Source organism: Hakea prostrata, chromosome 3 (genome assembly GCF_041222555.1).
Source record: "Hakea prostrata isolate BN-2017 chromosome 3, UWA_Hpros_2, whole genome shotgun sequence".
Lineage (NCBI taxonomy): Eukaryota > Viridiplantae > Streptophyta > Magnoliopsida > Proteales > Proteaceae > Hakea > Hakea prostrata.
The window spans coordinates 71,113,343-71,131,111 of NC_142602.1; the positions used below are offsets into that span (position 1 = coordinate 71,113,343).

General features: G+C 38.6%; 2 protein-coding genes across 2 annotated transcripts; both read left to right on the forward strand.

The window, feature by feature from the left end:
- The first annotated feature begins 1,368 nt into the window (after positions 1-1,368).
- On the forward strand, positions 1,369-2,598 carry LOC149022948 (uncharacterized). The gene has a single exon (XM_089147735.1). The coding sequence runs from the start codon at positions 1,369-1,371 to the stop codon at positions 2,596-2,598; it is 1,230 nt and encodes a 409-aa protein (XP_089003861.1).
- Positions 2,599-6,725: 4,127 nt separating this feature from the next.
- On the forward strand, positions 6,726-14,205 carry LOC149022949 (putative serine/threonine-protein kinase PBL25). Its single transcript, XM_089150836.1, has 5 exons — positions 6,726-7,577; positions 10,754-10,965; positions 11,109-11,298; positions 11,490-11,881; positions 13,304-14,205. Exons 1-5 carry the CDS (start codon positions 7,451-7,453, stop codon positions 13,685-13,687), a joined length of 1,305 nt encoding a protein of 434 aa, XP_089006962.1. The 5' UTR covers positions 6,726-7,450; the 3' UTR covers positions 13,688-14,205.
- The last annotated feature ends 3,564 nt before the right edge of the window (positions 14,206-17,769 follow it).

The window sequence follows — 17,769 nt, forward strand, 5'->3', positions numbered from 1 at the left end:
ACATCTTCACTAGAACAGAGGGGTTGCCTGTGCTCTACACATTGCCTCCACTACGGGGAACAACAAACAACACCTGATCACATATTTGTCAATTGTCAACTGGCACATACAGTGTGGGAGAATTTACACTTTACTATACTAACACAACCGGGCCATCTAGTTGACAAAGTCTTATCTCTCCTCACTCAATAGAAAAATGATCTGCACACAGAACAGCCTTTGACGATTCTCACAGCACCTGAAAAAGTTGCATTTCATATTTGGAAAAACTTGCAATTCTTCAATGAGTCACACATAAGGAGCATATGAGTTTAGTACCATCCAATATAAAATGGGAGCTTCCTCAGCCCAACTTCATAAAGTTGAATGTAGATGGCTCTTTTCTTGCAAACCACAAACTCAGAGGACTAGGTGGCATCGCGAGAGATCATCAAGGAAATATGGTATTCTGTTTTGGACGAGGCACACAGGTTCAAGAAATTCTCACAATTGCAGCTCTAGCAATGCGTCTGTTGAGAATACATAAATGACATATGTAGCCTTGAGATAAATGACATATGTAGCCCTATACTAATAAGACAACTGTTATAAATATTCCAGATGTAACTCTTATCAAATTAATGAAATACCTATTTCTATCATAGTATCAGTTTGGTTCTCTCACAAGATTTGATTCCTAGGGATTCTCGGTTTGTTAGGGTTTCTCTTGTTTTGTTTTCTTTCTTTTACAAGTTGCTGCTTCGGTTCCTCTTCAGAGGGCTGCTTCTGTTCCTCTTTACGAAGCTTCAACGGTGATCGTTTCAAGATTTCACGATGCTGTTTCACTCTGTTATTTCAAGTCTGTTGCCGATTGCTGCTATTTCAAGATTTGTTGCTGTTTTTCTTCAAGATCTGTTTCTGTTTTTCAAGTGATCGTTTCAAGATTTCTTGCTATTTCAAGATTTGAGGTGGTGCTTTTTCAAGATCGGTTGCTGATTATTGCTGTTTTTCTTCGCGCATCCAACAATGTCATCGCCTTCTAGTGCAGCTCCAATGTTCTCTTCGAATTCTACCGTGGTTTCTTTGAATGTAGCACTCTCTTTACCTCTTAATCTCACTGAATCAAACTTTTAACTGTGGCGTGCACAGTTCCTACCTCTCCTCTGAGGGCATGGACTGCTTGGTTTCGTGGATGAATCTGTTACTCGGCCTGACTTGGCTGATCTTGTTGCTGTTATGATTTGGGAGAGACAAGATCAACTTATTATCTCTTGGCTCTTCTCATCTTTGACTGAGGTAACGATGCCCTATGTGGCTAATGCAACTTCTGCGTATGATGCTTGGCAACGTCTTGCGAGGGTCTTCTCATCATCCTCTTGATCTAGAGTGATGGATCTCAAAGATCGTCTTCTAAAGATACAAAAAGGAAATTCCTCTGTTTCTGAATATCTTCTTGAAGTTCAGTTGTTAACCGATGCTTTTGCTGTCGCCGACTCTCCTGTTGCTGATGCGGATCTGGTTCTTGCTGTTCTTCGTGGATTCGGTGAGGATTATCGAGATGTTGCTACCTCTGTTCGTCTTAGATCTGAGCCGATGACATTTCTTGATCTCTCTGGATTTTTTCTTAATCATGAATTGTTCCTACACAATTCTGCAACTACTGCAACAGCAACTATTCTGACTGCTAATGCTGCTATTAATGGTCGTTTTCGTCCTAACTACCAAGTTAATGTTTCTGCAAATCGTCATCCAGGTGCTTCTGGATATCGGCGTCCATATCGAAATCATAATAGGCGTTATGCTGGTTATAAAGGTCAGTATCATTTTCAAGGTCGCGGTAATGGATTTCAGAACTATGGTCGTGGATTTCAAACTTCTATTACTGGTCGTGGCTATGGTAATCTTGGCTTTCAAAATTCTACATTCGAATATGGTAACACCTCTGCTTCTTGTGGTAATGCTTCTAGTATCAATGCTCCATCCTTCTTGAATACACCTAGATCTAGGTGTCAGTTATGTCAACTTGAGGGTCATGAATGTGCTAATTGTCCTCAACATTACAATCATGCGTTCATTGGTAAGTTTTGTGCTTCGTCCTGCATCTCTTCTGTTTTTTCCCCAAATACATGGTTGCTTGACAGTGGTTCTAATAATCATTTAACTGCAGATATTTCTAATCTTGCAATTTGTGATTCCTATATTGGTTCAGAGAACATTGTTATTGGAAATGGTCAAGGTTTGGTCATTTCTCATATTGGTTCTTCCATGATGTCTCTTTCTAATCATTCTATTTTGCTTACTGGTGTTCTTTGTGTTCCTTCCATACAATATAATCTTCTCTCTGTTAGTCGATTTTGTGCTGATAATAATCTTGTCTTTGAATGTACTAATTCTGAGTTTTTCTTAAAGAATTCTCTGACTCAGAAAACTCTCTTTCAAGGCCAGAGTAGCAATGGTCTCTTTCCACTTGTTCTCAGATATCCATCACTGCTGTCTGGAAATTGTTCATTCAGATTTGTTGTAATGCCAGTTAAATCTTTTGATAATTTTCGTTATTTTGTTGTATTCATTGATGATTTACTCGGTATTGTTGGGTTTATCCAATGTGTAATAAATTAGATGTTCATTCTATTTTTGTTCGTTTTAAGTCATTGGTTGAAAATTATTTCCAATGTTCTATTTGGTCATTACAATCTGATGGGGGTGGTGAGTATGTTAAGCTTTCCTCTTTTTTAGCTTCAAATGGTATTTGTCATCGTATTTCATGTCACCACATTCCTCAACAAAATGGTCTTTCAGAACGAAAGAATCGACACTTAGTTGAATCTGCCTTGGCTCTTTTGCTCATGCTAGTTTACCTGCTAATTTTTGGTCTGTTGCTATACAAACAACAGCCTATGTCATTAATTGTACCCCCAATTTTGTCCTTAATGGCATCTTTCCTTATCAAGCTTTGTTCAAACACTCTTTTGATGAAATCTAAGATTTGTTGATACAAATGGCATCTTCTGGATATAAGTGTCTTGATACTATTACTGGACACATTTATATTTCTAGAAATCTAAGATTTGTTGAAGATGTGTTTCCTTGTACTTCTGCTGCTTCATCCTCTTTGTTTGATCTTTCATGGTTTTCTAAGTCTTCTGATCATGCTACTCTATCTTCCTCTTTATCTTCTACTGCTTCTCCCTCTACTATGTCTTTTATTCCTTCACTTCCTGTCCATACTGTTGTTTCATCTTCTGCTGCACAAGTTTCTGATGTATCTCATGTTAATCATGCTGAGAATGGTATTCCAATAACTGCTTCTAAGGGACCATGTAACAAGCATATTTGTCCTGAACCTACTGCTGTCACTGATTGTTACAAAGCATCTTCTAATGGGTTGTCTGCTGATTCCTCTCAAGAGTTACTTGTTTTTGATAATGGGCCTACACCTATGCATGTAGTTATTGATTCTTCAAGAGATATAATGCCTCCTGGTTCTAATGGGCCTCATGTTTCTACTAGGCCTACACCTAAGCATGTAGTTACTGATTCTTCAAGAGATATAATGGCTCCTAGTTCTAATGGGCCTCATGTTTCTACTGGGCCTGCACCTAAGCATGTTGTTATCGATTCTTCAAAAGATATGGTGTCTACTTTAGTACCTACTACCACTTCTACGCGTTCAAGATTGATAACCAAATCTCAAACTGGTTCTTTAAAACCAATTCATCGTCTCAATTTACTTAGTAGCACTAATTCTGTGGATTTTGTGCCCACTGCTTATACTCAAGCAGCAAAGTATCCACAGTGGCGTCGTGCAATGGAGGAAGAATTAAATGCATTAGTTAAGAATAATACTTGGATTTTAGTCCCACCTTCTTCTACTCAAAATATAGTGGGCTGCAAATGGGTTTTCTGCATTAAGTGCAATTATGATGGATCCATCTCTCGTTACAAAGCTCGTTTAGTTGCCAAAGGCTATCATCAAAGGCCTGGATTTGACTTTGGAGAAATATTCAGTCCTGTGGTCAAGCCCGTTACAATATGTCTTGTCTTATCTTTAGTTGTTACCCATGTTTGGCCTGTGCATCAATTGGATGACACAGCCTCCTGGTTATAGTGACCCATCTCGGCCAAATTTTGTTTGTTTATTAAAGAAGTCACTATATGGGCTCAAACAAGCCCCTCGCGCTTGGTACTTGAAATTGAGTAACTTTGTTCTATCTCAAGGATTTGTTGCATCTAAGTCTGACACATCATTGTTTGTCTTCCACAAAGGATCTATTGTGATATATTTTCTCATTTATGTGGATGACATCCTTGTCACGGGGAATAATACACCTTCCATTGATTCTTTTATATGGGCTCTCTTTGGCGCATTTGCTATCAAATTGTTTGGTGATTTACACTACTTTTTGGGTGTGGAGGTTCATCGGGTTTCCGAGAGTTTATTTTTGAGTCAACAAAAATATGTATTAGATCTCTTAGCTCACACTGATATGATTCATGCTAAGCCAATTGCTACTCCTTTGGCTACTACTGTTCTCTCAGCTACAAGTGGTTCTCCCTTATCTGATGGTACCTTATTTCTTCAAATCGTAGGTCCTTTACAATATTTGTCCTTTACTCGATCAGACATTTCTTATGCTGTTGGGCATGTTGCTCAATTTATGCATTCGCCAACTAATCTCCATTGGACTACTGTCAAATGCATATTGCGGTATCTTCGAGGCACATCCTCTTTTGGGCTTCATTTTGGCCCCCAATCTTCTATTTGTCTTAAGGCATATTCGGACTCTAATTGGGCTGGTGATCTTGACACTCGCCACTCCACAATTGGGCTTTGTGTCTATTTTGGAAATCATTTGATATCTTGGGGATCTCACAAACAACGTATTGTTTCTCGCTCTTCCACTGAGGCCGAATATTGGGCTATTGCTTCTACCACCACTGAGATCTTTTGGATTCGGTCTCTTCTTCATGAGCTAGGAGTATTTTTGCCCACTACACCAATGGTTTATTGTGATAACTTGAATGCAACGTTTCTTACTATTAATCCTGTATTTCATTCACGAATGAAACATCTTGAGATTGACTTTCACTATGTACGGAGCTTGTTTCTACAAAGAGTTTGGTAGTGCGCACTTTTCTCTCTACTGTTGATCAAATTGCCGATGGCTTTACCAAACCTCTGTCTCACCTACGGTTCTATTTTTTGAGGGACAAGCTTGCAGTCAAGGACGTGCTTCGCTTGCGGGGGCGTGCTGAGAATACATAAATGACAAATGTAGCCTTGAGATAAATGACATATGTAGCCCTATACTAATAAGACAATTGTTATAAATATCCCAGATATAACTCTTATCAAATTAATGAAATACCTATTTTTATCAACGTCAAGCACTGTTGTGGGCCCGTGGTTTTAACTTGACCAACATAGAGGTGGAGACTGACAATCAAACCTTGTAATACATTTTGCGTCACGGCCTAAAGATAGCACCATGTAAACTCTTTTCGATCATCGAAGACATTACGAAGATCAAACAATCCTTCACTGCTATCAATATTTGACACATTTCTTATCGGGAAGCAAACATAATAGCTGATGTTCTAGCATAGGAAAGTGCCCTCACCCAAGATGTTTTTCTAAAATCTCAGTCCCACCCCCCAATTGAAATCGTGGTGGACCCACATACCATTACAGATAAGGGTGTCAATTTGGTTAAAAACCGTTAAACCGTCCTCCGTTTAACCTTCCTCTTTCCAAATTCGGTTTGTCTTTTGTTCGTGTTGTTTGTCGTTTCCGTTCCTTTCCTCCATTCGTGTATTAACCTTTTGTTTAACCCTAACTTTCTCGGTCCCTTCTTTGAGTCGGGAGTCGTGGTTGCTGTTGGGGTGGGTGTTTTTTGTTGGGTGTTGTTTTTGTCTTTTTTTTCTCTTTCTTTTTTTCGTGGTGTTTGTTGTGCTCGTGTGCTTGTGTTTGGTCTTGTTCCCTCTCTTGGTGTTTTTTGGCTTTTCTGTCCTTTCTATCTCGTTTTTTATGTTTTTTGGGTTTTTTTTTGTGTTTGTTGTGTTCGTCTCTTCTATTTTTGTGTGTTTTTGTGTGTTGCTGCTTTTTTGTCTCTGGTTTCCCTTCTTCTGTTCGTTTTTTGTTTTCTCTGTTTCTTCTCGGTTTTCTGTTTGTCGTTTGTCTTGTTCTTCCCTTTGTTGCTCTTTTTGGGTTTTTGTGTCTGGCTGTTCTGGCTGTTTCGGCTTTGTTGTTCGCTTGTGGCTTCTTCCCCTCCTTCTGCTTTGCCTGTTCCTTCCCTTGTGTCGGGCCCTCCTCTCGTTCCGTTTTTTTGTTTTTGTTTTTCCGTTCCCGTATAAATATGGTCGGTGCGGTTATGGTTTGAGGTTTTCAAATTCAATACCGTACCATACCGAACCGAATTACCGTTACCGTACCGAATCGACACCCTTAATTACAGCCCATGGACACATGGCCCGATACAGCCAAGACCAAGCCGAAACAAATATTAAATAGATTGTAGATGGTCCGGCATTTTTGGACCGTTTGGCCTGATTAGGCCCGACCAATAGACACCCCCCGTTGGCTGGTGAGGTCATGTTGGGTTTTCTGCGCCAAAATTTGAATATTTGGGCGTGTTACGTTACAGACTAATTTGTTATCGTTGTTGGGCAACACTCAACAGGTGACATCAGGCAATGGTAGATTCTCGAGATCTTCTCGGCTTATTTAGCAGATTAGGGAGAGAGAAAATGAAAATCGTGGCGACCCACAAACCATTACATCTTCCTCTCTCTGTCTCCCCGTTGTCTTCAATCCATTTGGTCAAAGTATCTATCTCTCTGGTCTTGTAGTATTTGTTTATGGAAACCTTAATTTTATATGATTTCCACGTTTAACCAAAATTCCCAACGGCAATAAAGCCTGGAAACCCAAGGATTTTCCGCCAAACCCCGCAAAATTGGACGCACGTCTTCTTTGAGAAACCTTCAAAATGAATCTATGGCTCTCCCCCTTGTTATCGGGAGTTCTTCAAGGAATGACCTTCCGTTTTCTTCTCCGCTCATTTCATACCCAAACATGGCTAACACGTCTGTATGTTGTGAGGTTTTCTTTTCATGATTCTCTCTTCGGATCTTTTGAGGTCTTTCAATTCTCTGAGAGGCCTCCGGCTTTGTGTTCTCCCTCTTAATGCTTTTCCGTGATTTAGGAACTCAGTTTACGAACTATTTGAGGTGGTTTTAGTGTCCGGCTACCCTTATTTTTGGTGGGTTTGTCCTTTCATGGTCTTTTAAGAGAAAAAGAAGAGAAGCTTAACGGAGTCCTTTGGCTTTCCGATTAAAAGGGTTCACACCAGGTTGTTGAAGGGAGGTTTACCTTGATTCAGCTCTGCATTCTAACTTTTGGGTGGTTGGGTTTCTGGGACAAAGAGGCTGGTGCAGGTCTCTGAGTTCACTTCTCTCAAAGATCAGAAATATGAGTTGCTTTTCGTGTTTTTCATCCCATGACAAGAAGGGGTCCAGGAAGATAAGTCCCAGCAGGAGTCCAAGCCCCGTAGCCCGGAAAGAACCACCTCCTGCTGCATCACCACCAATACCGCAGGGTAAGTGTTCTTAATCTTCCTCTGCCTCTGCAACTGTTTGGCTTTGGTGTTAACGACTACTTGAATTTTGTTGCATTAGATCTTCTTGACATGATAATGATGAATCATATATAATTACGTCTTTCTTTTTTTTGGTATTTTGAGGGAGAACTCCCCATTATATATGCTTTCTTTCCGTAGGAAAACTTTTCCTTACCATGTCAAATTGCTTTTGATTAGGATTGCCTCAATTACCCCCATCAACATTCAAATGTAGATTGAAGATACCCACAGCAATCTTTTCTTGGTGTGCCTTTGCATTCAGTGAATGAAGAATATGCTCAAACTGAGACTATGAACACTGTTTGATACATATTTGACCAATTACATTCTTAAAAACAGAAACTTACATTTCTTGGACATTCCACCGAACAACTCATGGGCAAAAATTCGATACTCTATGTTTAGATCAAAAAATAATATTTTCAGAGTATAACCCTCATTGGTTAGCTTCAGTTCTGTTCTTCCAAAAGAGTAGTTGAAAACTGTACTGGTGATCTCATGCTATGGGAGTTACAGACTTAGCAACTAAAAAAAAGGCAGAAGAAATCCCCCTTTTTCCTCCTTTTGATTGAATCAATTGGTCAGCAGGAACAAAGAGTCTCACATCCATTTATTTGCATTGTAGTCTCTTGAATGACTACATTTCACAAGCAAAGTATGGAATCATTGAGTAACCTATCAATCCCTTCTCAATCAAAACCCCTTTGCCTATTCGATCAAGAAGTTTCAGATCAGATATCCAAAACCCTTACTTCCAAGTCTATTTGAGAAGCATCCTTACTCTCAACCTTGATTCTGACATGGTACACCTCATACTTTCATATCCAGCTCTTAAAGCCTGGAGGCACTTGGTTTCTTTTATTTTCCTCCGTAGAAGCCGAGCCCTCACTTCATATAAACGTGATCTTCGAGCTTATCCAACATTGTTTTTGTGGCTATCTAAGGTAAAAGGATCACTATAGGCTAAGATATCTGCAAATCTGCTTCTATGATATAGTTTGTGCCTTTTACCCCTTCTATGATTCGTAGGAAAAAAGAAGAGTGTTGATGTCAAGGCTTGGGAGGGGTTACTTGATAGTTGAGCTGGAGAATGAGAGACCAAGCAATGGAAGAAAATTCTTTCCATGACGGGCTGCATTTTTGGCTGTGTTCTAAGGATTTAAGAACGAAATGTCTACTAGACAGGTTTTCCTTTTTGAGTATCCAAAAAGTGTTTTTACATCCAGAATGTGTTCCTGATACTGAGTGTGTTACGAACCCCCCCCCCCCCATTTGATCCCTAGATTAAATGGAGAAAGCCCCTGCAATCAGTTCTAGGCAGCACTCTGTAGGTCCCTTCACACCCCACAGCACACACACACACACCCCCCACCTTAATTCATTCACCCTCATATGCACATGAACTGCAATTGGAAGGAGTAAACATGAAATACAACCGAGATTACTATGATTGATTCTCCATTGAAATTGGCACAAACACACTGTGATACAAGAACTTTCAAACCCCTGAATTCCCAGTCTAGATTGTCCCTGACTGAGGCCCTCTTGAGCGCTGGTGAGGGCGAACCCATGTTGAAGGCCTTTCCTCTTCGCAGGAAAGTTCGTAGTTCATCCCTTCCTGATTCCTCTCCTCCTCCTCCATACGCTGGGTTAGGGATTCAAGTTTGGATCCCATGTCCCATACCTAACCCTGCAATCCACAAACCACCTACTCGATTTCGTCAACCCTAGCCTCCAGTCAGCTGCTGAACATCCCCTGGATTGACACACTCTGATACAAGTTCTTAGGAACACCCAATCAATCCCATTAAATGGAGAAAACCCCTGCAACCAGCTCTCAGCAGAACTCTGTAGGTCCCTTCACACCCCAAAGCACACACACACTCTCCCACCTTAATTGACTCACCCTTACACACACACACACACACACAATGGAATTGAAAAGAGTAGACAGGAAATACAACCAGGAATACTATGATTGATTCTCCATTGAAATTGTCAAAACACTCTGCAATACAAGAACTCCCAAACCCCAGAATACCCAATCCAGATCCCCTCTTCACAAGTAAGCTTGCCATGAAAGACACTATTTAATCCCCCCACCCTTTTTGTCTATTCCCTATGCCTACTAATATAGCCCCAATAATCTCCAACAAAACCCTAACTAACTACTTTCCACATAGGCCACTACAAGAGAGTGATTGTTCCTCAATAGGATGCTGCCACTTGCCCTTGTCCCCGACTTGGTTGTTTTGATACCCTACAGTTCCCCTGGCCTTACACTCTCAACTTAGTGTCCTAACAGAATGCATTCCAGTAATGCATACAAAACACAGTAATGTCTTAGTTATCTGAGTAAGAGTAAAAACTTATTATTGAACACAGAGTACATTATTTGGTACTTAAAATGAATCAACCTTCCAAGATCCCACCTCTCTGCAAAAAGCTTCTTTCACTTCATCCACTCTCTCTGTTTCTAAGGTCATTTAAATCTATAATAGAAAACCATAACTCATGGATTGGCTATTTCTTTAACGCATGATAAAAATAGTTTTCTTTTACCATGTAGAACTAAGTCATTACATACCCATACAAGTGATATTTGAGCAACTAGATGTTGATGTTAACATTTCTAAATTTTTCCTCTTTCTCCTGACATTTTCAAGAAACATGCTTTTTATCTGATTTTTATTTCAAGCTCTTAGAGTTTTGCCTATGCGTGTTCTACAATTCGATGTCCCTAAATTCATGAGAATGTTCTTCCTTATTTAGAGTTTGAACCTGACATGCCTTCTGATGTATTAAATTTGTCCATTGAGAGAATTAGAATGTACAATATGTCTAGTCAATCTACTCAAAACATCAGAGAGCTCCTTCAATCATTTTCTTCATATCAAATATTACTTTCATATAATATGGATCAACCACAATTTTAACTGGCATGGTTGACCAGTGAAATTGAGATACTTTCTCACAAGTTGACTAGTCTGGAAATGTTAAATGGATGATAAGAAAATTAAATTTATAGGCCAAAAAAGAAAGCTCTACTTTCTCAACATGCAAATATGAAGTGAATTGAAAAAAAATGAGGTTGAATAGAATTTCTAAATCATCCTCGTTCAATGGATACTTAGTGTTGCCTGTGGAGATTAGCATAAAGACAACAGATAGGAAGGATGATGCTAACAGAGCTGCAAATGATAAAAAGGATAACACTAACATTGCGGCACAGACTTTTACTTTCCGTGAGCTAGCCTCAGCAACGAAGAATTTTCGGCAGGAATGTTTACTTGGTGAGGGTGGATTTGGAAGAGTCTATAAGGGTAAACTTGAGAATACCGGACAGGTATGAACTTCTAATTTTTCTTTTCACTGTAATCTCTCTCTCTCTCTCTCTCTCTCACACACACACACACACACACTCTCAGTCACTCTCAATTAGACGTAGAAAAATTATCGTCACCATTTTTTTTTGGTCAACGTGATCAGATTGTAGCCGTGAAGCAACTGGACAGAAATGGATTACAGGGAAATAGAGAGTTTCTTGTTGAGGTTTTGATGCTGAGTCTCCTACACCATCCTAACCTGGTCAATCTCATTGGTTATTGTGCTGATGGAGATCAGAGGCTCTTAGTTTATGAGTTTCTTTCTTTAGGATCTCTTGAAGACCATCTACTTGGTTCGTCCTGTTTCTCCCAAACTCTTTTGAACTCAGAAAATTTTTTCTACAAATTACTGGTGGTCTTCAAGTGACTGCTGTTTATTCTGTTTAACTAACATTTCCTCTTTAGTCCTCTTCTGTAACTGATCGTCCAAAATTAACTACCTAAAAGTACTCACACTATGTAGTTCTCAATGCTTATGCTGTAGATGTTCCACCAAACGAAAAACCATTAAGTTGGTATGCGAGAATGAAAATAGCATCAGGTGCTGCCAAAGGTTTGGAATATTTGCATGATAAAGCCAACCCTCCTGTTATATATCGAGATCTGAAGTCATCCAACATCTTGCTAGACGAAGATTTCAATCCAAAACTCTCAGATTTTGGCCTTGCCAAGCTTGGACCTGTTGGAGATAAGACACATGTATCTTCACGTGTGATGGGGACATATGGTTACTGTGCCCCAGAGTATGCAAGAACAGGTCAGCTGACATTGAAGTCGGATGTATACAGTTTTGGAGTTGTTTTACTGGAGCTAATATCTGGAAGAAGAGCCATTGACACCACAAGGCCAACGGAGGAGCAAAACCTAGTTTCTTGGGTATATTTCTTTCTTCTCTTTTTTTTTTTTTTTTTTGGTGGATAAATGGTATATCTCTTGTTTATCTCCTGTTGTCTTTCTTTTATTTACATTCTGCTAAAAAAAATTACAATTTGTAAGGGACTCATTCCACCAAATGGGTCTAAGGGTCACTGTAGAGCAAGAATAAAAAAACCTCGCCCAACAACAGGACTGGTAATACTTATAAGAAAGAAATCTCTTCTTGACTGGGGCGATAAGGTAGTGTTGCATTAATGTTGACAATTGGTGACAGAATAGGGAACCAACAGAACATTAAATTACTTATTTTTACATCTCTTATTTCTCTGTCTCAGCTTCTTTCCACTACATTTAGTTGGGATAAGGTTATGGTTGTTGTATAGAGGTTGGATGAGTCAGGAAGCTTATGAACCCCCTTATATTTTCTAATTAGGAAGATATTGTTTCTGCTGGTTTTGCTAACATAAAGGCAGATTGATGGTTTATATTTTTGAGAAGTTATGTCGTTCTTTCAAAACTTGGTAGGTAGGGTATGTTTGTGAGCCTGGATTTCCCTTTTCCAGTTACAGTTTAATATTTATTTGACTAGACATTAAAGTTTTGTCTGTTACAGATACAACCTTTTTATCATAACTAACTGTAACCTTATGGAACTCTTGGTTGCAAATCAGGGGAGGTTTTTCTGCATCTTTCAAACTACAATACATGCTAGAAACCATTGCCCCCCCCCCCCCCCCCCCCAAAAAAAAAAAAAAAAGGTATCTTGATAAAGTTGCATACTCTGCTTTAAGGATTCCCATGTGAGAAAGGCACATTTTTCCAGAAACAAATCTTTGGCCTTAGATGCTAGGAAGTACCCCCCCCCCCCATATAATGCTAAGTATCACACATCTTTGCATGTGTGCCTGTGTCTATCCACCCATAATTTGTTTTCCAGCAGTTATTGGCATATTATTATGCCACAAATATGGCAGCTTATGTCATTCATTCATTATTCCCTTATCCAAATATCTCATGCTATGCACTTTTACTAATGCATATCATAGATGTATCAGGAAACCAGGTTTTCTGGGCAATTCATCCAGCTTAATTGGCTGTCCAAACCCACAATGCAGTGTTGCATCTATTTCTAGGAACTGATGCCTGTTATCTTGAGTCATGAATCGTACTTACTTGATATCATGGTTGTTTCCATAACATATTCCCTCTTCCACTAGATAGGTAAGTTATTTTTCAAAATTCAGTGCTGTTTTTCTTTATCATAGTCAGTGTTCCCTTCGTTCATTTCTTTTACAAGAGTTCCTAATTCCCTAATACATAAGAACCTGGACACAAGCCCAGTATAGATAATCTAACCTTTGCATGGTAACTTCAAACTATTCTCTTGACTTATCTTGGTGAATATCATACTGTGCTGAACAGGCACAACCATTTTTCAAAGACCCAAAAACGTTCCCAGAGATGGCCGATCCCCTCTTACAAGGGGACTTTCCAGTGAGAGGTTTGAATCAAGCAGTTGCAGTTGCTGCCATGTGTCTTCAAGAAGAATCATCAGTTCGCCCCTTGATGAGTGATGTTGTGAGTGCTCTGAGTTTCCTATCGGTGGGTTCTGAAGACGAAGTACCTTCACCTTTTCCTGTTTCATGTTCAGCTCCAGAGAAGAAAGCACCAAATGAGGATGGAGATCATCAGGATGAAGACAGTGCAGAAGAACGTCAACGAGCTGTAGCAGAAGCTATAGAGTGGGGTTCAAATTCAAGGGGAAACAATGCAAGAGGTCGGGATGGAAGTGTTTCTTCATTGTAGAATATATCCGTCCTTTCCTGTGACAATTCAGAGTATTCCAAAATTTCACTTTCCTCCTAATTAATGTTCCTTTCTTCCACAAATCTCTTATTTCTTTTATTACAAGAATCATGTTTTGGTTATAAGGTAGCACTAAGTGATTAAGAAAGGATCGATCTATACAAGGGAAGCAAGATTTCAAGTGAGGTCCGCTTCTCTGGCCATTTCATGTTTGTTCTGACTTTTGTGAAAAATTAGATGAATTTGATACAACTTCGTTTTGATACCGAGTACCAACCAGTAATGCATCTGTTGAACACTTGGATGTAACCTTCAAATCATCCATGCAATGTTATACATGTGTAGTTGCATCAGTTGGATACTTTTATCGGCACATTAGCCGGAAATTGAAATAATTTTATAAACAATTGTTTGTGTGTATATGAATGAACGTGTGTTTGTTAATGGCTTCTTGAATGTTGTTGATAGATGTTCATCTAGTATTAAACCACATCTTCATCAAGGAAGCTGTCTCTTACCTTGAGAATTAGTTCAGTGTGTTCTAGTAAACCCTATCCTTCTCCCCCACACCACTACCCAAAGAAAAAGACCATTAGAAATTTGCAGTCCAAACAAAATTTTTGAATTGGTACTGTGTTCTATGGTACATTTGAGGAATCAAAATGCAGTACAGATTTTCTTCGTAATGTTTCTGTTTTCCAGTGCTTATCTGGAAGCTCTGTGTACTAGTTAAGTCTGGTCACTTGGACACAAGAATTTCTGGAGATTGTTAGAAAAATCCATCACCTTGCAAGCAATGAGAAACTTGCGAATTGTACCCAACTGCTAACCATGGAAGAGAAGCAAGAAGAGATTATAATATAGTTTCTTACATGGCAAAGATCTTCTTTTCCATATCTAATGACCATGAAAGAGGAGGTGATCTTCCTCCAATGCTGTTTTGCATTTTAGAATATCCTCTGCTTCTTAATTCTGCTACAGCTTCAGCTGCTGCTTCTACTACCTTGCAAAGGCAGAGAGAATAGACAAATATCTTCACTCCTCAAAGCTGTGTCCTCTTTAATACCTTGCTGTCTAGCTCAAATGATCCTTATGTTGTTCCAGCAGTTCTTTCGTGCTTTCAGTAATGGCGAACATTAAGCATATTGATCTCTGGCTTTTTGAGTGTCTCCCGAGAGCACAATGGCAATTGGAGATTTTTAGTAGATTAACCAAGAAAAGAACCACATTACCCTTGTAATCGTAACTCTAACCTCAATTCAGGAGTTACCTCAGAGACATTTGATCCAGTTTGAAACTCCACAGGCTTATGATGCCATCAATCTGGATTTTTGCCACTGCTGGAAAAGTTCTGCGCTACGGTTACCCAAAGAATGGAAGAATTCACTTCTCTTCTGAGCTCACGAAGTACCCTCCAAGGTTTTAGAGAATTCTACCATGCACGACCATAGACCCAAGACCCAAGATGCTCTAGTGTGACCATAGGATTTAGTTTGGAATGTTTGGAATTATGAACCCAACCCAGATGAAAATTAAAGCAGGGAGCAAGGTGAGAAGGGAAATAAATAAATAAGGATAAACAGTTGATCATAAAGAGCCATCTCATGAAATATAAGAGAATTGAATACGTAAAAAAAATTCGTATTTACAAGGTCGGTTCACAGTTGGGGAGGAATCCTCTTCTGAGCCTAATTTAATTTCATATTCTATTCTTAAGTTGAAGGTTCTTCTCTCCCTCATGTCAGATTTCAATAAGAAGTTCAATTTGGTCCCCAGCAGCTCAAGTACATGACTTTCCTAAGTGATTCTTCAGATCGCTCTGTTTCATCTTTAATCTTCTTCTTTGTCACAGCTAGTGAAGAAGAAAAAGAAGAAGAACACAGCCTATTTGGTTGAGAGAGTGGCCGGAAGATGTTCTTGGCTTCTTGTTGCAGAGACTTAAGGACATAGTTCCATCCACAGCTCAAGCCCTGATATTTCAGTACTTCCACAGCTCCAATGCTTGCTGCCACTAGCCAAACTGTGCTAGTTGAAGTCATCTCTCACTGATATTGGTTGGGCTCTAAATATTTCTGAGAAAGCCAGTTTTGTGATGAGAAAGAAGAGCAAAGGTGTAGTTGTTATATATAGAAAGAGTAAATGTGACCTCAGGCACCAAGCAGGAGCTTCAAGTGTGGTGTGTGGGTGGTGGTTTTACGTTACCATGTGCCATTGCTTTGGCGAATCCAATGGGTTTTAGAGTTGATGATGGAAAAGGATATGTAGAGTCCAGGTGCATGTCCTGCAAGAACAACAGGGAGGAAGGGATAAGGGATACGAATCTGGATCAACACTCAAGTCGTTCTCCCCCCATGGTTTGAACCGCGGGAGGTGGGGCCCACCTGTACATATTAAAAAAATAAAAATGATGTTATCCAAAAACCGAAAGCACATTGTTCTCCCCTGAGAAGAAGCTGAACTCACCAGTCCCTAGTATCCGGGGGACCACACATGAACGCTAAGCGCAAGCAATGTTGATCTGCTTCTTACTAGTTTGGTGTTGAAAATTTCACAGGACGGATCAAAACGAAGCACAAAGAAACCTATGAATAAATTCATTCCGAATAACTTGCTAAAATTACATGATTAGATATTTTTAAGTTTTTTCTTTACAAAAGTAATCATTTAATGTTTTAATTAACTAAATTAACTAAAATTAATTTTGAGTTAATAAAACTAATTAAAATAGTGATTTTTCATCCTTTGAGTATTTTTACCTTTAAAACCACTAAGATCCACATCTTAGATCGTCATCATTTTCTTTTTAGAACCCCAACATCCCCAATATTTTTCTTTCTTTTTTAATTAATTTTATGATTACTTAATTTGTCAATATGATTAGTTACAAGGATGAAAATATTTAAAGGCATTGAAAAAAATTAATGACTAATTTTATTAATTAAAATATTAAATGACTATTTTTATAAAAGAAAACCTAAAAAATTGTAATTTTCTCAAATATAAATACATAAGAATTACACCTCTTCTTGATGAAGGAGGGGAAAATTATACCTCATCAAAGGTGGAGATTTGTTACAACTAAGGTACGAAATTTTGCCGATACAGGGGGTGTTGGTGGCCAACAATGCCCCCAAACTCTAAAATATTAGTGAAATTTCGCTGACATTTGGGGTGGTTTGAGTTGAGAAAAAATTTCTAATTGGGCAGAGCTAGATGGGAAAGGTGTGGGTTAGGCTTGGATAATATTAATTAAAAGAATAGGGAGTTTCTCTAGAGAACATTGAGGGTCTTTGGCCTAAGTTGATGCCAGATGGATTATGAACTGAACAAGCTAGAATGAGCCTAGAGGCCTAGGGAGATTTTGAGGTTTTTTTTTTTTTTTTTGGGTGGTATATCACTGAATTAACCAAAATTTGGAGACTTTGAGAGTTTTTCGTGAGATATATCAATAAGCAAATTTCTGGGCGATATATTGCAGACATTTGGCCAATCCTATGTCAGTGGAGTTGTGTCATGTCAATACCTATCAACATACTAATATATTGTCGATATTGCACATTTGGTTACAACCATCAACATTTACCAACATGGGTACAAAATTTTACCACGAAAAAAAAAATGAATAGAAAATTTGAATTTTTATTTTTTTTTGCATTAAAAAAAGAACAAATTGCATTCTCACCTAAAAATGGAGACCATTGTCACCCCCACTTTATGTTTAAATCATTGTTTATTTTTTTCCTTTATACTTTGATAGGGATATTTTTAGAATTAAAAGAAAACAAATAGTAATTTAAAAGTTTTTAATGATAAATTAACTAATGTGTTTAATAAAAATTTAATTTTAGGGTGTTTGTGTTTTTCAACCATAAAATGGAATATTATTCTTTTAAGTAGGGGTGTAAATGGATAACCGAAATCCGCTTTCAAATCACATCCGCATTTGTTTAGGGGCATCCTAACCCATCCGATTATTAATAGGATGCGGATATGGTATACCCCTTTGTTATTGATTATTATCCATCCGATGAAATTATCCGATTAAGTTACTTATTTAGATTTATTATTCTTATTTTTATAAA

Bases quoted from the DNA above. Each gene is read 5' to 3' on its own strand.
- LOC149022948 (XM_089147735.1), top strand. From the start codon at position 1,369: ATGGATCTCAAAGATCGTCTTCTAAAGATACAAAAAGGAAATTCCTCT.
- LOC149022949 (XM_089150836.1), top strand. From the start codon at position 7,451: ATGAGTTGCTTTTCGTGTTTTTCATCCCATGACAAGAAGGGGTCCAGG. The intron at 7,578-10,753 runs GTAAGTGTTCTT...ATGGATACTTAG, and splicing joins ATCACCACCAATACCGCAGG to TGTTGCCTGTGGAGATTAGC. The intron at 11,882-13,303 runs GTATATTTCTTT...TGTGCTGAACAG, and splicing joins AGCAAAACCTAGTTTCTTGG to GCACAACCATTTTTCAAAGA.